The 27,157-nt window shown below is 36.2% G+C and overlaps 1 protein-coding gene across 6 annotated transcripts; it reads left to right on the forward strand.

Annotated features, from left to right (window-relative positions):
* Positions 1-213: 213 nt before the first annotated feature.
* Positions 214-27,084, forward strand: PHF6 (PHD finger protein 6). Of its 6 annotated transcripts, none has more exons than XM_069811411.1 (11): positions 214-504; positions 5,538-5,717; positions 5,920-6,021; positions 9,277-9,410; positions 9,730-9,773; positions 19,201-19,367; positions 19,546-19,689; positions 20,919-21,023; positions 21,858-21,991; positions 22,639-22,768; positions 23,055-27,084. In XM_069811411.1, the coding sequence occupies exons 2-10, from the start codon at positions 5,580-5,582 to the stop codon at positions 22,766-22,768; spliced, it is 1,098 nt and encodes a 365-aa protein (XP_069667512.1). In that variant the 5' UTR covers positions 214-504; positions 5,538-5,579; the 3' UTR covers positions 23,055-27,084. The 6 variants fall into 6 exon arrangements, with proteins under 6 accessions (XP_069667512.1, XP_069667513.1, XP_069667516.1 ...); XM_069811412.1 differs by having other exon boundaries at positions 214-422; positions 24,366-27,084; XM_069811415.1 differs by having other exon boundaries at positions 214-422; positions 26,048-27,084.
* Positions 27,085-27,157: the final 73 nt, after the last annotated feature.

A 27,157-nucleotide genomic window follows, 5' to 3' on the forward strand; every position in this document is an offset into this window, starting at 1 on the left:
CTCGCTCGCCTCCGGGCCTCGCGGAGAAGTGGGGGTGGGGAGCGGGGTGGGGGGGGAGAGGCGCGGGGCGGCGCGCGTGCGCAGTGAGGCCGTGAGGGCCCGCCGCGCTCCCGCCGCGCTCCCGCCGCGCCGCCTCGCCTCGCGCGCCAATCGGGCGCCGCCCCGCAGCGTCGCGCCGTCGCGGCCCGAGCGCGCCGTGCGTGCGTGCGTGCGTGCGTCCGTCCGCTCGTGCGTGCGTGCGTGCGTGCGTGCGTGCTTGCGCTCGGCGGCGGCGGCGGCGGCGGCGGCGGCGGCGCAGCGTCCCCTGCCCCGAATGAAAGGGACGGTCCTGGCGAGCGAGCGGCCGTGAGCGACCGGCGGTGACGGGGGGGTGGGGGTGTGCCCAAGCTGCTCCTCTCCCCGGCGCCCCACCCGCCACACGGGTGAGTGACTGAGTGACCGACCGAGCGCCTCAAACCGCCTCGTTGCCCGCCCAACTGCCTCTTTGCCGCGAGCCCGGGGCAGGTACGGCGACCCCCGGCCCGCCCGCCCGCAGCCCCCTCACCCCCCGGCCCGGGGAGCCCGCCCTGCCCTCCCGCCGCCGGCCGCCGCCGGTCTCTGGGCCTCAGCGATCCGCCCGCCCCCGGGAGGGTCCCGGCACCCCGCGCTGCCTCTTCGGGGGCGCCCCCCGGTGCCGTTAACCCGTCCCCCCTTCCCCTCCCCGAGCCGACGGCAGCCGCTCGCTCCGCCCGCTTCGGCCCGCTCCCTCCTTCCCTGGAGGATCCGCCCCCCCCTTGTCTCCGGAGTCCCGTTTTCCCCAAAATTCGGTGAGGAACGGGGAGGGGGATCGCCCTCGCCTGGAGTCCCGCGTCCCACCGAGCCCTCCCCCCCACCCCCCGGTAGGCCCTCCGTCGGGGAGGGGTCAGGCCCCGCCGGTGCTTGTGGCCGGGCCCCTGCGGGGGCAAATCGCGGCAGTCCGTCCCCAACGGGGTGCCGTGCCGTGCCTCATCGATCCCCCCCGGGGAGTCGAGCGACGGAGGTGCCGTTATCGGCTCATCTCCCGCTCCCCGTGGGAGTATGTAAACTTTCCTGAAGATCGGTCGCTGCTGTCTGCCAGATTTTCCTTACCGCAGGCTCTTTTTGTGTAATTTTTATTTACCTGCTCTATTCTTATTGTTTAGACTTTCCAGGATTGGGCCTCCCCCCCGCCTTTGCCCCCCTTTGTTGGTTTTTTTTTTTTTTGAGAAAGTTGCATGGATAAGTTCCTATCCTACTTTTTATAGTGGCTGTAGGATGCTGTGTGAATGTAACTGTTGGATAAAGATTTCCATGGGACCTGTGACTTTGGGTTCTCAACTACAGACACCTACAGGATACCTCCCTTCTCCCCAGCTTCAGCCCCACCCCCCTCCAAAATAATGCCCCCAGTAATGGGCAATTGATCCTAGAAACCAGAAAGCACTTGAAAGTTTCTTGAACAGAAATTCTGCTATCTCTAGTAAGCATCTTGAAAAAAATCAACGCAAGTATTTTCTGTAGCTTTTCTCGAGAGTCCAAACCCCTTCAGCATGTTTAATGAAATTTTACAAAGCTTGTATACTTGTAGGTTTTCCTTGTGTATCTGAAATTTCCTTCACGGACAAATATAAATCCTAATTTTTTTTAAAAATATGATTTTGGAATCACACAGGCCACACAGCAAAACAAACTTTACATGAGAAAGTATAGCATATAGGTCACTGTCCTTTGTTAGAAGTACAAGTGGGGCCTTAACTCCTATAAACAGGCAGTAGTTCTTGAAACATATTCACGCAATAAATAGAAATTAGAATCCAGGTTACTTTCCGTTCTTCGGTGCTGAAGAATGTCTCATACACTGAGAATGTCCTTCTTTGCCTGAGAGTTGTTGAACTTGCACTCTTCTTTTATGTTCAAAAATCTGTTGTCTAGAACTCGGTAAAACAGTATGCAGGCCATACGGGTTTGTAAAACATGCTGCTTTAAATATAAAATAAAGGTGCTATTAGGGGAACCACCATGCTGAATACCTTAGTGGGCATTAAGAAACACAAATGCAAATGAACCAAAATTTTTGAGTGAAGAATCACTGAATGAGTTTCCTCTTTTGTGATTTTAGGGTAGATGTAACTTTTCATTTTTTAGACCAAGCCTGTGGAAAACATATCTATATGTAATGATCTGTGTTTTGTAGTACATGTGTTCCATTTTGGTAGAGATGGCGCATAATCTTGTAGTCAGTGATTCCATAGTACATCGCTTTCTGTGATCCAATCTATAAGACTTTCTCTGACAAAGCTGACAAGCAAGATTCTGTCAACAGTATGTTTAAACACTATTTTATAAGTCTTATTCATTTGTTAGGTTTTTAAACATGGAAAACAGAAATATTGAACTGTTTTTAAGTTGCATTATTTTTCTTGTTCCAAAGAAATGTAGCTTGATACTTGGCAAACTGGATTAGTTGCTTTTGTGTGACTTAACTTGAGAGATGAAAACAGGATTTTGACTGTTTGCCTTCAGAATTCTGGGCCTGGTACAGCTGCGTAACTTGGTTGATCTTTTTCCGAAAATAGGTATTTTTAAAGGAGCAGGATAAGTAGTGCATTTTGGCACAAAGAAAAGTGATCCCAGTGTAGGGTTTTCTCACATTTATGAGAAAGCAAACATAATTTAGGGAGAGGTCTACTGATGAAATGCTTCCGAAATATTTCTCATGCTCAGTTTTTTGTTTTGTTTTTGGTTTTTTTTCCCTGCAGTCTTTAGAAATGTATAAATACTGTTAATGCCTAGTGATACAGAAAACACAAATGCAAAGGACGCTGGATTGGAAAGAAAACTTTTAAATATCCTTGTAAAATGCTGTCAGAGTAATTTAATCTGATGGTGAAAAGAATGTGAGTTTCCTTTCTGGCGTACCCTGATGCTTTTTGGTCTGTTTGCATTTCGAATAATTTTTCAAGTATTAAATTATTTATAATTGAATAAATATTCCAAAACATAGTATTTGTTAATTTAATTTTTTTTATAACATCAACATCCATGCATCGTCAAGTAAATACTGGCACTATTTTTAACTTCACTGTGAGCCTGAAAAAAAATCTAATTATGCAAAAGTACTTCAAGAAGTTAGGTTATGTCAGGTTCTAGTATTGCTGTAATGAAGTGCCCTCTCGTATCTCTTAGTGCACTGGAAGGTATAAAGCTGTGAGAAGATTCTTTATAATCTTGTTTCTTGGAAAGTTACTATTCTTATAAATAAAAGATGATGAGAGCCAGTTAATAAATTTTTATGTGTTCTATAAATTATTTGCATTTTCTAAAATATGAATTTGCTTGTTAAATTGAAGGATAGCTATTTTTTATAGTAGTAATTCTTATTCGTGTAAGTCAGTGGAACTTGTGCATGTGTTCAAGGAAATCCCTGATCTTCATTTTAAGAACTACTATCATTGCTGTCAATATATTGACAATATTATCTGAATATAAAATGAAACGGGTAGACCCAAATGAATGTGTGTGTATCAAATTTTTTATACCAAAGCAGAATTTCTTGCATTTTAAATTGTTTTGTTAATATATTTGTAACCCATCATTATGTGATTTATGTTGAGCTATTGACTGTGACCTGAGAGCAAGATATCTTTGCGATATTGTTTCCTACTTGCCTTTTGTAGGTCTTTTTCCTGCTTCCAAATATTATTATTTATTTTAAGTTTAAAAAAAACTACCAAAAAAAAAAAAACCCCAAACCCTGCATATGAAAATCTGTGTATCTTTCCTTCAGAAACCATTCCTTCTTTCTACTCAGAAGGGATTACAGAATGGTCTTGTTTTGTTTTTTCTTTAGAAGAATACAGTATAGTAATTCTTTTGTGTTTAACACTTAAGGACTCTCTATTGCCACCGCAAATGGGTGTGACTAGTTTATCCAGATTGGCACATTTTTTGTGCAAATCAGCAAGATCTGATATCTATGCATTCTTCTTATGAGTATGCGTCACCAGCTAGTAAACTGCTTCCCAGTTATAAAAGAAAGCAAATGAAGCTGTTGATAAAGCAAAGGCAATAGATGCAGGACAGACACCTTTTGATGCAGGAGTTTTGTAGTAAACATTGCAAGACAAACAGTTAAAGCTCAGTCTGTGAGAATCTCTTGAAACAGAAGAGTGAGAATCTAACAGGACTGTCTTTTAGCTGTAGTATATGCCAGCAGAAACTTAATGACATTCCTCTGCTTTTGATTAGAAAAATAGTGAGTGATATTAGTATTATGAGAGTCTGACAGCACTGAGAAGCAGGCAGGTTTGCCTATGCAAATTTCAGAACACAGTCGTGCATTTTCGTGCAGATCGCCATTGCACAGTCTGGATGTATTGCAACTCTGCTATTCTTATGGCTGGATTTTATATTTTTTTCCAACAGAAATATCAAACTATATGGTGGCTTTTCTTATTTAGATGAATCTAGTGTAAACAAAGGCTGAGGAGGATGCTTTTATTGCAGTTGTGCCCAATTCTGACAGTAAAGCTCAAATCTCCAAAATAAAAAGCTGTAAGAAAGTCTATTTGAAGAGGATGGTATTTTATTTCTTGAAAGTTGTAGAAGCAAATGAACACAAACTACTTAATACTGGGACAAGAAGCATGTACAGTCGTTAGGTATTTTCACTTTTGAATTTGCAGTGTCTGCCTGATTAGGGAATTGGGACCTCAATGCTATATTTAAAAATGTATTGCTGGTAACACATGAAAAGTTTGTGATTCATGTTGAGTTTAATTTTAAGTTACTTTTCTTAGATGAGAATAGCACCTCTCATGCACTTACTGAAAACCAGTATGGTACTGCTAAATTAACTGTGGGTCTTGAAAAGGTTTCCATTGCAGCGCATTAGTCATAGATCCTTCTAAAATTTTGTTCCTAATGCTGTTTGACTAGCCACAGTGTATCAGTGAAATACCTAAAATGGTAACGTTTTATCTTCTCATCTCTACCCTCATCTAAGGGTAGTTACTCATCTGCGGTGCTACTTTGTGAGCTTTTATACTCAAAACCTCTTCTGGATGCTATGCTGGACACTTGGGTTTTTCTTTGCTTCTGTTTTTGAAGAAGTTCAGTAGCATGAACTCTATTGCATGCACAGGTAGTGCATTTTCTACAATTACCTTTGCTGTAATAAATAACTATAAGAATAGGATGAGAGTTGCACTAACTTTTTCCCCTAATGATCACTGTACTTGTTGGGTTTTCCACCTATTTCTTCTTTCCCCCTTAAGTTTTATGTTAGTATTGAAAGTTTTATATTAATGTTCAAACTTTTTTGCCTAAATAACTAATTCTGCTTGCTGGTACAATTTCATAAAAAGTTGGCAGAATACTGCCTCTGCTGGGTGCACGTTTATTTGGATATATTGAACTAGCGTAAAGAAAAGGGTAAGAAGGGACAGATGACTTTCAAGCAACTAATATTACATTTACAAAACTAAGTTAAATTGCCTTTTGTTGATGTTAACATGCTGATTGCACCTTTTTTTCTGTAGCATTGAGAGGATTGAAGTGGCATTCTAAGGTCATTTAAAATCATGACAAGCTCAGTTGGACAGAAAAAAGTCTCTTCAAGACAAAGAAAGTGTGGTTTTTGTAGATCTAATAAAGATAATGAATGTGGACAATTATTGATGTCGGAAAACCAGAAGGTGGCAGCACATCACAAATGTATGGTAAGTAACCCATAGGAAAAAGGAAAGGAACTAGTGAGCTAGTAAAAGACTACAAACAAATGAAAAAATTAACCAGCTGTGGCACTGGCACAAATGATTAATCACTGTAATTTAAAATTTTTCCGGGTTTCATAGATATAAATGTTCTGTATCACTTATACCCTTAAAACTTAAAAAATAAGTTTTGTTTTTATAATTTTAGCTGTTCTCATCTGCACTGGTATCTTCACACACTGATAATGAGAGTCTTGGTGGATTCTCTATTGAAGATATTCAGAAAGAAATAAAGAGAGGCACTAAACTGGTAAGTGTCTATTTTTGGCTCTTCAAAATGGAAGACAATGTTTTCTTACCTTCTGTAAAGTTGTTTTAAGAATTGTAGCTTAGTCATGGAATTATTAAAAAATAAATCCAGAATTATTATTTTTACAGTCACTTTTTTCCTCATTGGCCAATGTAGGTGGTTGTAGCAGATAGGCATTTTTTCCAAGCAAATTTGAAAACTCATTTACAGAATATGCCCGTTTTTCTTTTTGATGGGCTGCATATAAACAATAGCGTTTCCTAAATTTATGTTTCTAATCCAGTAATTTCTATTTGATATTTTCTGTTAGATTTCAGAAAGAAACCCACATTCTAGGGACCTGGCAAGGGTATTATTGTGCTTTTACCAGTATTTGGTTTTGCTGCCAAAATCTGGTTTTAACTACCAAAGGTACTTTTATTGCTTCCTTTTATATTGATTTAGTAGATGATTCTGTGAATATAGATGTCTTATGAGGTATGTGGGTGCAATATTGATTACAGCTCTAACAAATTCATGAGAATTGAGCAGCAATGACTTTTTTAATTCCTGAGAAGCTAATTAGTTTTGGTTTTTTTTTTTTTTTTTTTAATTTATTTAGAACTAGTTGTTTTCCATTCAGGGGAATGAGTGAGGCTTTTTAAAAATATTTTTTACAAGTGATCAATTCACTCCTCACATTAAAAATTTTCAGCTTAGTTATTTAGAGCACTCTTACGTATTTACCAGCTTTTGACCTACTAAGAGTAGTCCGAAGTATTACTGCAGAACTACAATTATATAATAATAGTCTAATATTTCATCCAGTGTTTCATTTGAATTTTTTCCAACACAGGGAACTTTATTTGCTCTAATTAGCTGAAGCATAAAGAAATAACTCTTCACAAGTCATTCATGTTGTGATTAGGAATTTCCAAAGAACATGGTAGTAAATGGAACTACAGATCATAAAGAAACTTTTTGTCTCTTGGGTCTCTTAAATGTTTTTTGAACGTTATTTCTTTTTATGTCATTGGTGGTTTCTCTCTTTCTGCTTCTGAATCTCTTTTTGTTTCTTCACTGATGCAACAGCTGGATATATTCTTGGAGCTCACTAGCTGTATGTATCAGGCACTTTGTTCAGGTTTTTGCAGAAAACCTGGATTTGGTTAACCTAGTAGATTCATAGTCCTGAGATGTTTCCTGTTTGGAGAGAATTTACAAGATAATTTTAGATCTTAACTTAGATGCCTTATCTCTGTCTGTAGCTGTCAGAAAACTACAGCTCTGAATCACTCTGGAGGAATCTTTCTCCATTGACTTGTATAGGAAGCTTAAAGCTAAATGTTTATAGTTAGCCCAAATACCCCCTTTAAGATCTGCTTTCTGTTCTAGCCTGTTCTTTTATGTGGGAACACATCGAGCAAAAATATCTCGGCGTGGTGCACTGGGTTAAGTAATTATATTGATAGCTTGGACTAAATTTGTCTGCTGACAGATTTTATGTAGTTGCCCTCCTTCAGAAGGTGCTGCTGCTGACCAGATATGCACTGAAAATTGAGGCCTGTTCATTACTGAAGCGATAATGACTGACATGTAGAGCCTTTCTGATGGTAATCTATTTCTATCTGAGAAAAGTTTGTACATTCAAACCTTAATAGGCCGGTCATAAAAACTTACGAAGTCTAAATATTTGGGAGTACAAGGCACTGATATCATTAGTATTTCTGTTAGCTGTGCGTGGGAGGATTTTTTTTAAAGAGCTTACCTATTTTGCAGCTTGTCAAACTTGACATACACCTGATATAGCTTGGGAATTAATTAATCTGTTGACAGCAACCATTTGGACAGCAGCACTTGTACCAATGGAATAAATATTTTATTACTGTCAGGAAACGTAGACCAATAAGTCAGGATAAAAATTTTGTTCATACAGATACATCATGGTGTTCATAAAAATAAAGTTTTCTTTTAGTCGTTTCTGGCTTTCAAAATACTGAAGTACTGACTAAAATTGATTGAATGGATATAATTTCAACCTAGGTTTTTATAAAGAGCTTTGATCAGCCATTATTATATGTTAAACCATAACGTATAACAAATTTATGAGATAAAATACCCATACAATTTAGATAACAACTAGGGAACGGTATATAACTGTACCATTTCAGAGCTTGCAGAGGAGTAAATGGAGATGATCCAAGGCTTTGACATTTTTACTGTTCAGTTAACTTTGTTAAAATTGAAAAACAGGATGGTGATATATAACTTTGGTGGCATATTTATTTGGCATATTTGAGACGAACAAGAACTTGACTAAGCTAGTGCAGTGGACAGAAGGTGTATTCCACAAAGATATATGTAGGGAGTATCCTACATTGCACGCTTATGGTTTTGGAATTAATTGTGACCTTTTGGGGGTGTGGGCAATGTGCAGGATACAAAAAGCTCCAGTTGTCTTGGGAGGGGACTTTAATGGGAAATTCTGAGATTTTGAGGCAATATTGTGTCAGTAAAGAATTAAGACAGAGAAAAATGTTGTCATACTATCGATTACTTCGTTTCCTAACACAGCATAAGAAGTGCAGTGAACAATTTAGAAGCATGATAGTTGGTGTATCCTAAGCAATGATGAGTCTAATATGAGAAGAATTAATTATTGGGAGAGTAAAGCAACAGGCTCCTATTTAACCTTTTCTGCAATATAAGTATGAAGAGCAAAATTTAGTCTAATTGAAATAAATTCCTCGTATTTAACAAATACTTCACTAAATTCAGTGTTTTGGAAATGACTTAAGGAAATAACTGTATAGAAAATAGAGGTAAAGTTAGCTGCTGAGGCTAAGGTAAATTTGCAGGTCATTGGTATTTCTGACTGCAAGATTCTTTGCCAAATGGCTGTCTTTTTTTTTTTTTTTTTTTCCCCCCACCTACCTTCTTAATGTAATTCAGTACTAAACAAGTATGATTTATGATTTTAACTTTTCTGAAATGGTTGGTACAGACTATCCTTGGGAGTGGGATATTTGGTGAATAGCTGTGTCACTTTCATCAAACACGTTCCAGAAAACTAAATTACTTATTTTCTTCATTGAATTGATAATCAATGTATGATGGTTATTGTACTATTGTATAACTGCAACCTCAGAGCAGGAAGAGTTATGCCAAGTGCATAACTCCATTTATTTTGTCACCAGGAGTGGTAACTATATTATTTTTGAACTCAGAAGTACTAAGCCAACAGTAACATGAATTGTGCTTGCTTTTTCTCTACAGATGTGCTCTTTATGCCATTGTCCTGGAGCAACCATTGGCTGTGATGTGAAAACATGTCACAAGACATATCACTACTACTGTGCTTTGCATGATAAAGCTCAGATAAGAGAGAAACCCTCACAAGGCATTTACATGTAACTATTATTTATTTGCTATATTTATTTTTGTATTTATATTTCACATTCTTTGTTTAAAAAAAAAACAACAACAAAGCAAACCAAAAAAAAAAAAACCCACTTTGGAATCTAAACAAAACTGTTGCAAAAAAATTCTAATGATGATTGTGGCATTCAAAATAGTGATGTGCTAGAAAAGCATATTTTCACTGCAAGATTTGTATATCAGTGAGTCTTACAAGTGGGAGAAAAATGTACTGGCATTTAAATTTAAAAGATGAGTAAATAATCTGTGAATCGTGACTGACTTGACAGTTTTCAACTACTTTGTTTATAGGATTTTATGTCGAAAACACAAGAAAACTACGCATAACTCTGAAGGTAAAATTATTCAATATAAATTTTTCCCATTGTAGAAAGATACTTGGTTAAATTTAATTTTTTCTGGAGAATATAAATGTTTTCAGTAAAAATTAGAACTACATTTTTTTGAGAAACAATGAGTTTGGAAGCCCATCTGATTTCTGTATTTTCTCTAAAAATTATTGATTGAGGTGGAGAAAAACCTAAAACATAAATTTTAGGATGTTTGAAAGATTTGATGTTCTGTCAAAACAAAGTTTGGGTAGAAGTAATGCATTCCCTTCTGGGAAGAGGCTGGCTTATATTTGTAGTTAAATATTCACAATATTAACATCTAAAATATTTTGTTAGGTAACAGCTGATTTTTGCTATTGCTAATGTTCCTAAATATTCACTATTTTTTTGAACTATTAAATAGAGTTTAACTCTTCAAATAAGAAGAACCCAATAGTAAATGAAAAGGTTTGTGATCAGATCACTTATAGATATATTTCTGAGTCATTTTGATAAACAACAAAAGCTGTATGGATACATTCATAAAAGCTGTGCATCTTTGCAGAGGACAGTTGTGAAATGCGTGAGGGGTGATATGCCACAAACGTAGATAAATCATGTGGTTTGTTAAAATTCCAAACTAGTTGTGCTATTGTGTATTTATGCAGGTATTTTTCCTTTTTCCTACTGTATCTGAATTTGGGAAAGCAAACAGTTGCATTACTTTCAACTGAAATGTCATCAGATTTAACTAATGAGGAGTACATGACTCTATTTAGTGAAGATTAAATTTCATAGATTACTTCAGTCTCTTTCTACTAAATGTATTTTTAAGGTAATATGCTACTTTTTATGCTGTGGGTAGTAGATACATTAATGGTAAGGTTTGGATGTTACTTCAATGTTCAGAAAGATACTGAAGGCAGTAGAAAATCCCAAATGAAAACTGATTTTTTTTAAAAAATATATTTTTTAGTCTATTTAAGTAATTATTGTTGTGTGCTTTGTATAAAACACTCTGGTTTTGCTATTACTAGGTTTAAACAAGAAAAGCAGTATACATGTTGTATGTATTCTCCAAAGAGACAGGGACACATTATCTTTTAGTTTGGCACTGTGTTTCTTTGTTTTGGGGTTCATTTTGCTTGTTAGCAGAAACAGACTATGAAAGACATTCGAGTCCAGAAAGAGATTAATCTCTTTAACTGATATTTAAACATAATCTTTTATACTTATTCACAAAATGGCTCAGTGTTTGACATCTGTTGAAAAATGCCTCCAATTCCGCATGGAGCCCAATGCCAATGGATGACTTTTTCTGCTTGAAATTCCTTGCAGGATCTGAACTTGTGCTTTCCTTTAAGAGTTTTCAGAAACCATTATCTCCAGTTCTGCGATGTCATTCTCTAACAGCAAAGGCTTTTAAATTTTGTATGGATATATTTGTCTGAGAAGACATAGGAAAAATTACTAGAGGCATAGTGGCTTTTTTCTTAAATGTTGATAATGGCAGTTTATTAAAATATTGAGCTAGACTCATCCAAAGAGACTCTTAGATTGAGGGTAGGAGAAGGAGGAATAAACAACATAATTCAGAAGTACTGAGGCCAAAGAACCCAACAGTATCTTACTTGACATTTAAGTTTGCACACTTTTTTTGTTTAAAATATTTAGTTATTATGCTTTATACTTCTAGAAACGTGTGTAGTTATACTTCACATTTTTGTTTTCTGGTTTTTGTTTAATATTTGACTGAAATTTTATCCCGTGCTCTTTCCCAAAGAGTAGGTTCTTTTTTTAGTCCATATAGTTTAGCGAACTATACCCATAGAATATTATTACTTACAGTTATGGATTTGATAATGCCAGAAGCTGGGGCTCTTTTGTGATAGACCTCCTTTAAATCAACAAAAGTGAAAATACATATTGCATCTGTCTTATGGAAATTACTTATAGCATTGTATAGCAATGGTATTTTGCTACATTGGAAACTAATTACCTTTAGAAGACAGAAATATATACAAGATGCTTTTCAGAGTTTAAGAAGGGACTTTGAAGGGTTTGTTTGTTAATATTTAAATACTGAAGTTTGCTCAGTGAAATGGTAACTGGAAGATGTTGGATGGTGAGATTAAGCTTTTTGTATGTGTTTTGTTGGTTTATTTCTTGAGGAAAATGTGAGTTTCGAAGAGGAATTTAAATGTGAAAGAATGGTGGTGTGTGAAACCAGAAAGGACTTGCAGAGAAGAGTGAATAGACTTGCTGGGGATACTAGATGCTAACATAGTGGCTTTTTTTTTTCTCTTGTTTTTGTTACATTTTTGTGAGTCCTTGCTCTCAGCAGTGTTTTCATAACAGAATAGTTAAAGCTCATCTGTGGTTATGTCACTCAGTGCAGGTCCACAGAGGCACTGGAATTATCAGTCCTTTTTAATGGAAACTTAACTGCTCCTGCTCTGGGATGCTGTTGGGGTTTTTTTCTTGGTCAGTGTAGAACATCTGGTTTTCTATACTTCATTCTCTGATTTAATTGTTGCAGTCCAAATATTTTTATTATGTCATTTCTATTAGTGGATGTTGGAAGAGTTTTTAGGAGTGTTTGGTTTGGTGCAGTCCAGAACAGTGTATTATCTGTAGACAGCACTGCTGCCTAACAGTGAGATTTTTCCTTCCCTTCCCTAGAAAATATATGCTTTTGGGCTCATACTCGTTCAAGTCCGAGATGTGGCTAATGTACCTTTTGTTAGAAGTTCTAGTTTAAAAAGAATACATGTTAACCATTTGATAACATTTAAAGAAAATTTCTTGAGACTGCATGGAAATGTAGTTGAAGGACCTATGTTGGAATTAAAGTTACCCAGTTAAAACCTAATGAAAAGGACCTCTTGGATGTTATTTATTGCTGTCATGAAGTTCAGGTGGTACGAGAATTCATCAGACTAAGTATCTCTGTACTCATCAAGACAAAATTAATGAGCGATGGGAGTTCATTTTCCTTTAATTGACAGGAGTTGCTGAACTACCTTCTGTTTTCTTTGAATATAAAAATATGAAACATGGCAGCAAAGTATTGTGCTCTTAAATTCATTATCTGTTTCAGCAGATTGTTGCCTTTGTCTAATTTATCTGTATGGCCTAGCCTTCAGGTGACATAGAACAGAAAAATTGTATTTCTCCTATATTTCCTTTGTGTATATGTAATTCAGATCGATTCTTCTGTGCTGTGTTCTCACTAACTGGAAGAAGGACAGTAAAAGTGAGATACTCTCACACTTTATACTAGGCTGTGGTTGTGAGGTCAACAGATTTGAAGACACCTGCTCAGAGGAGCAGACCAAGTTACTGAAAGCTTCATGTCTAGATTTTTGTCTTGCTGGTTACAAATCTAACAAAATAATCTGACCTGAACTTCAAGTAATAGTTTAATTCATAATTTAGGCAAGCCATGCAAGTTTTCAGTACCTAATAGGTTACAGGAATTGGTGCCAGTGCTTTCAAACTGTCATAGCTAACTATTAGCTGAATTACTGTTCAGTTTGATACAATTGCATTTATTCTTTTTGAATAATAGAGTATTGTTGAACTAAGGTTTTGGAACTGTTTGTAGGAATTTATTCCAATGTACTGGAAATAATTGTTGAAAAGTTTAAAATCTGGTTTCTTTCAGTTCCCTGCAGGTGGGGCTGTCCTGGCCCCTGTGTTGAATTTAAAACAAATTCAGCTGATCAGGAATAGTTTTAATATAAACTAAGATAAGACTGTAATTTCATTCTTCTGTTACATAGTGGTAAAACAAAGAATAATGAAGACAGCCATCTATTGTTAATGTTTAAAACAGATGCTTGGGAACTGTGGGGTCAGAAAATAAAGTGTCCATAATTCCTATTGTAGCCGTACTCAAAACCTCAGGGAATTATGTTTCCACAATGGAAATAAGGGCATTCCCTGTCTCAGCATCCTTTTCATGTTATTCTAAAGATCAAACATGAAATCTATGCTTCTCATACTGCTCAGTAACTTGAGTCAGGATAATATTTCTCTCTGAGACCTATTTAGAGATGCTGCAATCTGTATCAAACTGAGTACCTTTTCAAACCACTGTGTAAGCCAGAGGCTAGCAGGAAAAACATCTGAAACTTTTTGGCATTATAGTTAGGTAACATCCTGATTCATCTTTGGATTCTTTAATCAGTGTTTGTTCATAGTTCCATTTTCTGTAACACTGTTCACAGCATAAGCTTGCCTAACATTGTATGCATTAATGCAGTCAGGTATAGAAGTTTCCCTAACATTGGAGTTCAATGTCATTTCAGTTCTGCTGGTGGATGGTAACAAATTCTTCCTAGGCTCTGTTAACTCACCCTTCTCATCTGTCTTACAGAGAATGCTGCTCTGAATGTGGCATCAAATATATAGGTAGTCTTAGGACAAAAACAGTTGGTCCAGGCAGTAAGTTAGCAATCTCCTATGCAGTCCATTATAGACTAATGAGGTATGTTGCAGAAACATCACAATGGTGTTTTCATATGGAAAAACGCACAGCTAATGGAAAAGGAAAAAACGTAGAAGTAATGTGGTGAATGGTTTGTCCTATCTGAGGAGCTGTCCCGTGGTGTTTACATTATAATTCTCCTTCCTATCTAGGCAAGATGTTATACAAATAGAAACTTGGTCAGCTAACTCATACTTAACAGGTTTATCATACCAGTTGTCATAAGCTTTCTGATTATGCAGATAAGCTATTGTCTGTCTTCAGTCTTTGCCAACAATTGCTTGCTTGAAAAAGCATTTAGATTGTATGGTTATGAATATTTTATTCATTTTCTATGTTAAATGTACTTAATTAAAGAAATAATCTCAAGTACTTCATAACATAGGTACTATTCAGTCAAAAATAGCTTTTGAACAAGAGGCAGCAGTTCCTTGAGGTATCTGGTACTTTTGGAAAACATTAATGACGGGACCTAAGGGGTAATTTAATTTTTTTCCTCTCCACTCTTACTTTTTTCCAGTTTAGATACATTTAATGTAAGTTAAGTCTTTTTCCATTAAAAAAAAAAAAAGGAAACTAAAAATTATATTCAGCATTTTGATCGTTAATTTCACATCATTTGCTGATAAGAGCTGCTATTATTTCATGATCGGTTTACCGGATTCTATATTCACTTGCAAGTGGTTTTATGCAAATCTCTGGTTCTTATTAATGCTTATAGATGCATTCACATTTTTATTATTGGCTACTGGGACAATAAGGTTTTCGGGTTTTTTTGACATTTCTTTTCAATTTAAAATAATTAAGTTGCCACATACGGTTCATTGTGTTTCAGCCATATTTTAAGGACATCTTACTTTAACATGCTAAAGTACTTTTTTCTTTCTCTGTTATATTGTTTATCTTCTAAAAATCTAGTAAGGTTGATTTTGTTCTTTGTAATTTGTAGAGTTTCTCTTTTATCCCAAATGCACTGTGAAACTTTAAATACATATGTGTGATTTCAGATTTACTTAACAGCATGTCTAAACCACTTCCACATTCTACATTTTGGCTTCTTTTTATGTACAGTCCTACTTGCAAATATATTTTGCCAGTCAGTTTTGTTTATTGTCTTCCTCATACAGACTTAGCCCCCTTTGCTTCTGGCTCACTTAATCTATTGTTTAAGGTAATGTAGGAGGTGGATACAGAGGGCAGTATTAGCCTTTATTGTACACATCCTCTTTTTATTTGTTCTTTCACAACCTTTAAATCACTTAATTCTTTTATTCCTTTGCTTTAACCTAGCTTTTGGAAAAGGGTGATTCCGTGTATATTTCCAGCTGATGTGATACAGAATAGATCAGTGATATCTCAACCTCTTCTCTGCCAAGCCTTATTTTAAACAGCAAAACATCTTGATCCTTTTTCCTTCTAGTCATGATCAAAGGAGAATTTTTAGATTTCTCTCTGAAGCTGAGTCTCCCTGTTAACAGTTTATGTAATACAGCATTTTGCTAGTCTTCTTTTTGTGGTACTTTGTACTGCTTATGGATATCTAAAATGCAAATTTGGGGCTTGTTGCTGCTCATCTTTTCGCTCATCTGAATATACAATATCATGTTCTTAGGTGCTTTTTAAAATGTAGCATGTTTCCTCTCGATTTCTACCCCCACCCCTCCTTCTCAGACCGTATTGCATATTAAGCTTGTTTTTTCAGATATAGCATTTAGGGACTTCTGAAGAAAGCTCATAAGATACCTCCTTTGAAGACTTTAGATAAAGTTATCTTGAGAATATTGTGATGATTTTAAAAATCAATGCAGTAATGGGAGATATGGGTTGGGGGGCAGCTGAAGAATATCTAGGGAATCTCAGGGGATTCAGAGTATGGGTGATATCCATGATAAAACGTCATCTGGTCAGGGAGGAGTTGAACAACTTTTTGTGTTTTCCTTAGTTCAAGCTGACATGAGAAGTTGGAAACACCCAACCATCAGATGCCAGGGAAACAGGGTAAGCTGGCAGTGGGCTTGAGGGGAGGGATAGGGCACAAACCAAATTGTATATTAAACAGTAAAGACCATCCAAGGCAGGTGTATTTTAAAGCTGGTTACAATCTCTTTCTTCCTGTACTGTTACACTAGTTCATAGTGCTGTTAAAAATGGGAGAAACTTTAATGTTTTGAGGTATCAGTCTTGCAGATAGATGTGGTAGAGCAGATCCTCGCATCTCGGTGGTGTTAATCTGTAGGTCCATGTCACTTGTAGTAGGAGACCTGAATCTGCAAGGAATTTTATTTTAATGAAGGGGTCATGTAGTATCTAGATTTTGATGAACTCTGAACTTTTTTGGAGTACTAGTTTTGAGTACAGAAAAGGGGTTCTCCTTTGAGGAAAGCTGGGCGATCTTGATGTTTTTTTATCTTACACTGAAACAATCTTTTAAAAATGTAGCATTTTTACTTCTCAAATCTTAAATATTCTAATAATTGTAGGCTAAAAATAGCACTTAAGAACTTATTCTGTAAGGAGTCTGTGACATTTCTTGTAAAAAGTTGGTCTTCGTAACGTGTGCTTGGTTTTTAGCAATTATGATTCACTTCTAGTTTTGAAAGTGTGACTGTAGAGAGTTCAGAATATGCTTTAATGGTATTTGGAAAATAAGGGTGGACTAAGAGGTGGAAAGCATTATGATTGACAGAATTGATAAGGAGCTTTGGAAAAAATAAGGAATGTTGGTGAATGGACTACATTTTGCTTCATCAAATACAGCAGGGAAAACCGTGGAATGATTTTTGAAGGATTATTTTTAACTTCTTACTGATGTTATTTAAAGGGTCACAAATTCAATAGTCACATTTTGTTAAGACTTTTTTTTCTAGAATAACCATTTGTGATTTCTGTAAATGTAAAAGTAGAGACAAAGATTCACAAATTTCTTTTCATACATTGGTGGAGAGCCCATATGATGAGGAACAAGATAAAAAAGAATTCTTCTTTGAAAGACATTTTCAGGTTGTAATAAAATTTGCTGTATGGAGTCTGAGAGGTACAATACCTAAATTGCATAATCTTGCTTGGGGAATTTAGCACGTAATGATAAATGAAAAATAATGTTAGATCATAAATTCTGAGAAGAAAATGTAAAATGTATTGTTTCATTAGATAATCCATGTCATATACTTTATTTTTTCAGAGTAAAATAAATGGTGCTTTTGTCATCTAATTAGAAAAGCATAGTGTATATATATTAAAGCATAGGAACGTTGTGGTAGACTGATGTATTTTAGTAGCAACTTGGGAATATCTGTGTATAGCTGAATAATCTGTCAATATAAGCCAAAGTAATTTGCAGATTTGTATTAATTTATTCTCAAATTTTTGCCTCTTTCTAACCATACAACAGAGTAAAGCTTTGAGGGAATTATGTTTCAGTATAACCTGTTGTGGTGCCTTTGGATTAGTTTTCTGTCCTTCATTAATAAATGTGCAAGAAGCTGTAGCTTTCTCGGGGATTAGTGAGAGATATGATAGACTAAGCTTAATAGGATACACTTGCTTGCAAGGCCTCGGGCCAGTAGTTCACTTATCTTCAAGTTGATGGCTGTGGAATATGTTCAAGTCTTTGACTTCAAACTTTTGTGCAGTTGAGTTGCTGTTAATCATGAGATAGAAATGTGATTTGATTTTTATGTGATAATAGATAAGAAAGATGAGTTCTGGCGAAGCATTTAGTCTCAAAAAAAGATGTCCTGTCTGGATACTGAGACCACGATAGAACGGCAATAAGTGCTATGGCAATACTTAAATAATAATACCACAACAGTTAGTTAATTGTATAAAGTAGATGTTCCAAATCTTCTGATTAGCATTTCCTTCCCTTTGGGTGTTCATACTGAAGTTTGTGGTTTGGATTTTGAGAAGGCAGTTCTTTAGCAGTGTGTGTGCATGTTTCTTTAAACAAGTCTGCTGAAATATCTTTGCAGTTTGAGCAGGGGTGGGTGTTACATATTAAAAAAGAAAGATGCTTCTGTGAGCAGCTGATGATCAGGGAGGTTGTTAGTGACTGAATAGAGCTGGTTATTCAGTATAAGATATAGCTTAACTAGATCATATTGGGCAATCTTAAGTTTGCAGAATTGATCTGTAATAACTGTAGAGCTTTGAGTAATCAAAAGGACAGTCTGCTAGAATACTGGACTACAGTTCTATGTACCATTCAGCAGTTGAGCTGACATTTTCAAAGGAACTTGTCAGACCTCTTTGGTATGTCTGTATTAAAAATACACTTTCTTATATTGTTAATAGCCTATAAATACTTTATCTGGGATATTGTCAGTGTGGATGATTTTCTGTAAACTGGCAGCTGCTTTTAGCTGTAGATGTAAAAATATACTGTAACTAAAATGAAATCTTAGATTTGTTTCATGGAGGCAAAATACATTTCAGTTTTAAAACTTGATGCTAATGTTATAGCCAAAATGGGTGAATCTTCTTCTTAAGTCAAAAGGCATCAATTAATAAAGCAAGGAGAGAGGTGTTATTTGGATACACTGGCATAATATCAAGGGCAATTTACATTGGAGTTAGGCATCTTAAAAAAAAAAAATAAAAGCTTATTTCATGGTTGAAAACATTTTCTGGTTTCAGTGTAGTTTAAATGACTCTGATTTTCAGTGGAGGTGGATATATGTATCTGAGGTCACATTCTGGGTCTGAAAGTAGAAGTTGTAAGAAATGCTAAACCTTCTTCATATGTTATGAAGATGCAAAGGTGTGTGATACGTATAAAGAAGTAAATAATGTTTTCAGGATCTGCAGTTGCATGTTTGTAATAAGTGGGAAAAAGTTGCTATTTTTATTTCTGACCAAAATACAGGTTATGTTTTTTCTTGTCTGTGTTTGTTGTTGTTCGTTTTGTTTTGCGTAAAATTTTTGAGAATCTTATTTGATGATGTTTTCTAACTTCTAAAGCAGATTTAGAAGAAAGTATCAATGAACATGAGTTGGAGCCTTCACCTCCCAAAGGAAAAAGGAGGGGTCGTAAGGGAAAGCCAAGAAAAACAAATTTAAAAGGGCAATCAGAAGACACTAGATCTACGTCCTCACATGGCACAGATGAAATAGAAAGCAGTTCCTATGTAAGCAGTAAATATGCTAAACTTCTTAGAAGACAGAATTGCATATTTCTTCTCTGCAAATTTAACTTTTAATAAAACTTGTATTTGTCTGAGCCTCCAGCTGGTGGCCATAGGCTTTTAAAATTACAACCTTACTTGTAACCCAGCAGTATATTTTAGTAAAATGTTTTTCTTTCAGAGAGACAGGTCTCCCCACAGAAGCAGCCCCAGTGATACAAAACCTAAATGTGGATTCTGTCATGCAGGTGAAGAAGAAAATGAAGCTAGAGGAAAGCTTCATATATTTAATGCCAAAAAGGCTGCAGCACACTATAAGTGCATGGTGAGTAACAGTATTTCTGTTAACCAGTCTATTATGTGAATTTTGTCTGAATTGCTATTTTAGATTTTAATACAGTACCCTCACATGTAATTATGCACGAGTATTGTCTGTGTGCTAGTGATCTCTTTAAGCGCCGCAGAATTGCGAAGTGAGCAATTAATTTATTTTCACTGCAGACAATATGGATAAAAGTTGGCTACGTGCTAAGAGTTGGAATTAGCTCAGGGAGACTCTTTAACTTATTAAAAATGCTCCCTTAGCATCTAAATGCATACACGATATTTAAAAAGAAAAGAGAAAACAGTTTTAACTAAAAGAATCCACTCCAAAAATAGAATACCTTTACTCCATAGGCATTCAGACAAAATCTGGGAAGAATCCATGAACTTCATTAATTTTCTGACCAGGGGATTTGGGCTGTGTGACACGAGTGGGACATGGAAGTTCTAGCCCTTGCCTTTAGATGATCACATTTATAGAACTGTCAGCCTGAAAAGAATCTGCTCATTTCAATGAACATGAGCAGATAGCACTATCTTTCATATAACTCGTTGTATGAATGAGGTGGGGCTTTGAGTAACAAACCTCAGTGGTTCCTGTTGTACCTCAAAATGAATAAATAGTCCAGGCAATCTGTGGAGTATTAATTTTCTTCCTATACCTAGCCTCACTAAACAGAGAGCTGGTGTGTGCCAGCAGCCTTGAGTCTTAGAGTATTCTTTGCTACTTTGTGTACCTGAGCTTTGGTTTGAAGACAGTTTAAACTGAATATACCAGGATGATGATGATAGGGATCGTACTTATGTGCTCTATTGTCATCCTTCAGGCCTTTTCAGGTACGTTGACATCAGCTGTGCCGTGAAGCTGAATTACATATATGTCATGGGGAAGGAAATGGGAGTATTCCTAAAAAGTTCAGTGGTGTAATTGATAATATTGCCCATTTATTACTTTGTGTTTTCATCATGTCATTTTTTCTTGTCTACTCCTTTGTCTTTTAAAATACATTTCTCCAAGGCAACAAACGTAATTAAAGCAGTCAGGTGGGTATCAGAAAGAATACTCATCATACTAATTACTCAGTATGGGGTTTTTTGCTAGTTTGTTGGTAAAGCACATGCTGTCTGCGATCACAGAAGGGGATGTTCTCTATTAGGTTATGCCTGCACATAAAAAAATTTCTAATCATGTTGGTGACCTGAAATTATTTTGACTTGCTTGTTTTACAGTTGTTCTCTTCTGGCACTGTCCAGCTAACAACAACTTCAAGGGCAGAGTTTGGTGATTTTGATATCAAAACTGTACTTCAAGAAATCAAGAGAGGAAAAAGAATGGTATGTATCTGCAGGATGTGATGAATGTGTTACTGATTCTACTACGGTGTATATAGCTCTGCCTCCTTCCTTTCGTGAAACAATCTTTTCAATCTGTTTCTAAACACAAAATTTAAATGTATTGTTACTTTTGGGACAGGTAGCCAGACAGGAATCACCTTAAAAATTACTGGTGTTTGGGAACATGGTATTTAGGTTTCTTTGTGACAATGTACATAGTAAATTATTATTAGCCTTCCTGTAACTATAAGAGAGTAACAGCTTTAGATCCTGGGTTACTAAAAGCACACTGTGTAAAACTACAAATAAACTTAAAGAATATGTTCTTGCAGTGACATGTTTCCCACTGTTTTGATGTTTTACTATGAAAATGTATTAAGGCCTCAGAGATGGGGATGTTGGTAAAATGTCACATTGTATTTTATTAAAATTCAGGATGTTTTTAAAGTGGTAAGAAATTTATGGGGAGGAAAAGAAAACAAACAACTCCTAACAATATTGTTTCTTGGAAAAAAAAAATTAAGACTTCCTATATTAGCGTAGTAACTTCAGTGGCAATAAAATGATCTTGGAAATGCAATAATACGTGCAATCATGTAGCAATTTTCAATGCAATGGACAGGTAAATCCTAGTGATCATATTTTAATAGGTTAGTATTATGTAGTTTCTGTTTTACAATATCTTTGATTAACTTTTCATTGGAAGGATGATCTGCCAGAGAATTACTCTGTTCCAAAATGGTAGCCATAAATATGAGCAACACTAAACTGAATACTAAGAGGCAAGAGATTGAAAGGCTGAACAGTGCCATTCTCTTTTTTTCCCCTGCACAGAAATGCACACTTTGCAGCCAGCCTGGTGCTACTATTGGGTGTGAAATTAAAGCCTGCATAAAAACATACCATTACCACTGTGGAGTAGAAGACAAAGCTAAATACATTGAGAATATGTCACGAGGAATTTATAAGTAAGGACTTATGTAATTCTTGAATCTATAATGAAAGTGAAGATATTTCATGGAACTTTTTCAGCCTAACTTGGCTAGTCACGTATGTTATTAAAAAAGAGAATATTATTTCATCTAAAATGGTATTTTTAAGTAATTGTTGACTTTGCAAAATATTTCAGTTACTCTGCTAACTTAAAATTTCTGTAGTAGTCTTGTAATATGAGAAATGAGAAAATTAATTGACGACTTATATTTTCTTCCTCGATTAATCTGTTATTTATATTGAGGAAACCCTGGATAATTTATGTCATGATTCTTCCATATTGATATGTTTTGTAGCTTATTTTTGGTTTTTTGGAGCCCTTAAGTTTGCATACTGCCGGTGTTAGTGACTTGGCTGTAGTTGAGTTGCCAGTGTGGTTGTGCCCACAAGAGGGCATGCTCCGAGCAGTGTAGTAGCAGTTCTTGAAAACTAGAATTGATCAAAGTTTTGTTGGCTAGTCTTCAACCTTGTTTCTCATTTTAACTGATGCTTGACTGAAAACCATGAATGAGTTAAGAGTTAGCAATTGGCTTGTAGCACATCTCAAAACTAATTGAGAGGAAAGTCTGGTTTTGATAGGTATTTTCAGTAAAAGTCTTCACTGTTTCTTTTGTTGTGCTAGACTCTATTGTAAAAACCATAGTGGAAATGATGAAAGAGATGAAGAGGATGAAGAAAGAGAAAGCAAAAGCCGTGGCAAATCAGGCACTGACCATAATGACATTCCTCAGCAGCAGCTCAATGGAAACTAGGTATGGAAGTTACTCCTGACAGATCTGTTACCGAGACTGAAACGCAATATACATTTAATGTAGTTCATTGCAGTGAAGTATTTAAATCTAGTGTATGCAGATGAGAACTTTCTATTGGCATACTGTAGAAAAATGGGGAGGATTTGTCGTTTTTTAAATCCAGCTGACTTAGTATAAGAAGGGAGGCCCTCATTTCTATTGCTAAATATAGATGTAATGTCAGAGCTGCTAAATGCCTTTCTGTATGATTTTAAATTTACTATTGTTTTCATCATTTTTTAAACAGGTTCAAGGGACAGAGTTATAGAACTGGGAATGGCTAAGACATCATAACTACTAATTCTTTTAAATTGTTTTCTAAAATCAGAAAAGGGTTAGTAACTTTTTACTACCCAACTCTGTTAGAAATTTCATTGAACTGCCTGAAACGTTCATGTGTGTGAGCCTTCAGTAAGTGGCAGAGTTTTACATGTCAATATTATGTAGTTTGTAGTCTGCAGTGTCTGGAAAAAATGAAACACTATATAAATGATATGTAATATGTACAGTGTCAAAAGTTAAGGCAGACATTGAAATGAAGTAAGATCTATATTTCTGGACTGAATAAAAACCTTAAGATTTGGAATGTGTAAGTTGTTTAGTGGATTCATGCAATGAGGGAAGGTCTTAGCTAGTTTAATTAACAACATGGACAAGTTCGTGGTGGCAACAAGCTGGTACTTTGTGAATTTTGCATTTTCTTCATACACAAGTTACGGAGGCTATACATGGGAAAGCCGCTCTCTGTTTTTGCTTGCAAAGCACACAGTAGAAAAGGACTCAGTGTACACCGAAGCACGCTTGAACATTTCAGGTTGTTCCTGTTGTGATTGCTCATTCCGCCCAGCATTGTTTGCGGGAGATTTACTTGAGCAGCTGTTGGTTCTGAGCTGTGAGCTTTAGAACTCATGCCAAAGGGCTGTAGTTCATTCTTTCCCCAATGACCCACCTCTTTCTGTGTCCCTGATTTACAAAGAATGCTTCACTAAATGTGATTAAAACCTTACCATGCAAACGTTTGGCCTCTGCAGCCCAATCTCTTTTACTTCAGAGAGTTACAACTCTTAACTCACTATGGAATTTAGCCACCATATCTGACGTCCATACCTCAAGTGTTCTGTGTTGTGTGGAACACTTCATGTTTTGTCCAGAATATGCATAAAGGTCCCATATTCTGTAAGAAGAATGAGGAAACAACCTTTTTTGCTAGATTGGTATTTATTTTTTAATCTTATGACCACTATATGAGAAACTTTGCTTATCATCCTTATTGTTTTAGTGATTATTTTTTCTTTTTCTGTCAAGTCAACAATCACATCATGGAATTCTACTTGCTAGAGTTTGATGTTCCTTTAGGGAATAATCAGATCTAGGCTATACCAAACCTAACAGATCAGTCCTCTGACTGCTTTCTAAACACCTTGTCATTTCTAATGGCTACTAGCTTCTTCAGTTGGTCTGTTAAAGCACATTCTCAGACTTACTTAAATAAAACCAAAAAGCTGAATCTAGTCCACATGTTTGTCTGTTGCTATCCATCACCTTATTGTTTGTTTAGGGTTTTGACTTGTTTCACTCTGAACTCCCAACAAAACTTCTGGATTTGAAGGAAGGAAACAAGCAAAATACACTGATTTGACTATAAACTGCTACAGTTCTTCTGTGATTGGTATTGCAAAAACAGTTCGTTTGTAACATGAGTTTCTGTAGCATTTTTTACTTGTATTTTTAAAAGATATAACGTGTGTCATTTGTCTTCTTATGCATTCCCTTAATGTCTTGAGGGACTCAATTACTGTATATTGGAGTTTCTAACATTTTCCCTGTTAGAATTCAATCAATTCTGTTTGCTTTCCTGGAGAATAATGCCATTTTGGAAAGAAATATTGCTCTGTACAGAAAATATTCAGTTACTGCTCTAAACATGATGCCATTGATCATTTTTATTTTGTATTTGTAACTTTCAAAATTAAAAGCGTGACTTGAATTGCAATGACAGATCGATTATTGAAATTGTCTATCAAGGTGTTTTGTTTCTCCTAGAATATGAACATTTTTCAGCCACTCAGAACAGTTTTAGAATGCAAAATAACATCCTTCAATGTTTAAATTACTTCTAGATTTGTGCCTCAGACATGGCCCTCCCATGGAAAAAAGGCACTTTGTTTGCAGCTACTGTATTTTAACTAAGGTTGCATGGGGTAGATCTGCCAGCATACTGATTGTATTTGAGACTGAGCTCTAATTCATAGTGTGTCAGTTGCTTAGTACAATATTCAGTCCAGTAATTCATCTGTTATGAAATAAATTACCCCATTCCATGCCTCGAAGAACTGGAACAGCACTTTACCTTTGGGTAGCAGAAAAGTAAGTGGCTGGTTTACCTGTTACCTCTTTGTGCTGAGATGGCCTGACTAAACTGTCATTAATTCAGAATTCATGGAAACAAAGTCAAAAGCAAAAATCTTTTCTTATGAGCCTCAGATTTGTCATGACTGACTTCAACTCATGTATGCTGGGTAAAAGTGCCTTACAATGTAAAAATTGTATTTATATGTTCCCAAGTAGCATCACCTGCTGGGGAGTAATTCTGTCGTGGTGTTAATATTTAGAAGAAATGTACCTCAGCAGTGTATTTACTGTACATCTCTTACGTCCTTAATTGTAGTTTTAAAAAGCATGACAATGTATGATAGTATACAACATTTACATCATTTTTTTAAAGACAAAATACTGCCATTACTGTCTTTTTATGTGTATTTTAGCTTGGAATTTCAGACAGTCTGAAATTTTAATTTTTTTTTTTTTTTTTTTTTTTTTTGGTAAAGTAATGTAATCTTTGCAAGCATATATTGAAGATTATTCTGGAGCATCTACTGCCTTCCCAGAAATGTTAGAAGTAATGAAAGTGCTCTATAGGTGAAATAGGTATGTTTAAATTAGCTAGTTAAATTAATGCAGTCTATTTGTTACTGAGATTTTTTTTTAATAGGCACCTTCTGCTTTCATCTCACAATCAGAGAACTCATGAATTTAACAAAACTTGTCTTATGAAACTGGTTTCACTTTATTTAATTTTTTTTTTTTTTTTTTTGGCCTTTGGGCATTCCTTTTGCTCACAAGAGTAGTGTGTGCTGTTTAAGACGCCTGGAACCCCCTGAGAAAGGGAGGTTTCTCCCCAACTCACTGTATCTCTATATTAACAGATCTCCCCAACTCACTGTATCTCTATATTAACAGATCTGCGATTGTGCTATACCAAGAAAGGACTGTACCAAGGAAGGACAGGCATCAGAAGGATATTGTTCAAATAACTTGAGGACACAGCTGGTGTAATGCCAGAGTCTCAAGGCGTGATCAAACACTATAGCAGTAAGCTGTGCTATCACTCCATTTCAAGGAAGGGTGAAAGGCCGGTTCAATATCAGCATCAGTGCAGCTAGCTAGGATGAAATAGATTATGTGATCAAAAGATCTACTTATTCAGCAGGTGTTGATCCATAGGAGGTTCTGTGATAAGGCTCTAGTAGGAGTTACACCTACACTCCACAACGTCTGATCTTTAGGTACAAAGAGCTGTGCTGATCTAGAATGGTATGATTATACCAAATCTGGCCCTAAAATGTAATACAAAGGAAGAGAGCTTGCTTCTTACTGCTGCCTATATGGAAAAATAACTTCATGCTAAACCAGGGTGAAAGATGAAGAGGTGATAATCTGTTTGAAATATCAGACTTACCTGGCAGGTGATAATCAGTGCATTCCAAAAATATTAACACGCTGAATCAGATTGACAAGAAAATTAATCCTCATTAGATGAAATTAATCTTAAGAGAACTGAAGGTACATTATAGCAAATAGTAACTCTTCTTCCATGTCACCAGAAGCAGATTCCACTGTATTAGTGGTGGAGGTTAAAAAACAGAACACAGCTCTTGATTTATATACTTGTTGAAGCAGTTTCTGTATATGCATATATATGCTCATTCATTAGTCAGCAGTGACATCTCAACCCTTAAAGAATCCTGGAGAACTGTTGCTTGTCAAAAAGCACTCAGGTTAGGCTAACATTTGCAGCTTTTGCTCTAGCATACATTTACATTAGGTGTAAAGACAAGGAATGTATGAAAGAGGGTAAATGCATTCCTATCTACAATGTTATGTATATTTTGTTCCTGTTATATTGGCTTTACTTCCAAAGTTGTAGTTTGCAGTATTAGTTTCTTTTTATTGGTATCCTTGCATATATATATTCAATAAATGAGTTATGAATTTCATATTTGCATATCTGTCCTTTTTCTGAAAGCATAACTTCTAAAACTGTCGTTTTAATGCATAAATGCAGTATTT

This window comes from Haliaeetus albicilla, chromosome 23 (genome assembly GCF_947461875.1).
Source record: "Haliaeetus albicilla chromosome 23, bHalAlb1.1, whole genome shotgun sequence".
NCBI classification, from domain to species: Eukaryota; Metazoa; Chordata; class Aves; order Accipitriformes; family Accipitridae; genus Haliaeetus; species Haliaeetus albicilla.

Coding starts and splice junctions, on each gene's coding strand:
- PHF6 (XM_069811411.1), top strand. CDS start 5,580: ATGACAAGCTCAGTTGGACAGAAAAAAGTCTCTTCAAGACAAAGAAAG. Junction 19,368..19,545: donor AAATAGAAAGCAGTTCCTAT/GTAAGCAGTAAA, acceptor TTTTTCTTTCAG/AGAGACAGGTCTCCCCACAG. Junction 21,992..22,638: donor ATGTCACGAGGAATTTATAA/GTAAGGACTTAT, acceptor TTGTTGTGCTAG/ACTCTATTGTAAAAACCATA.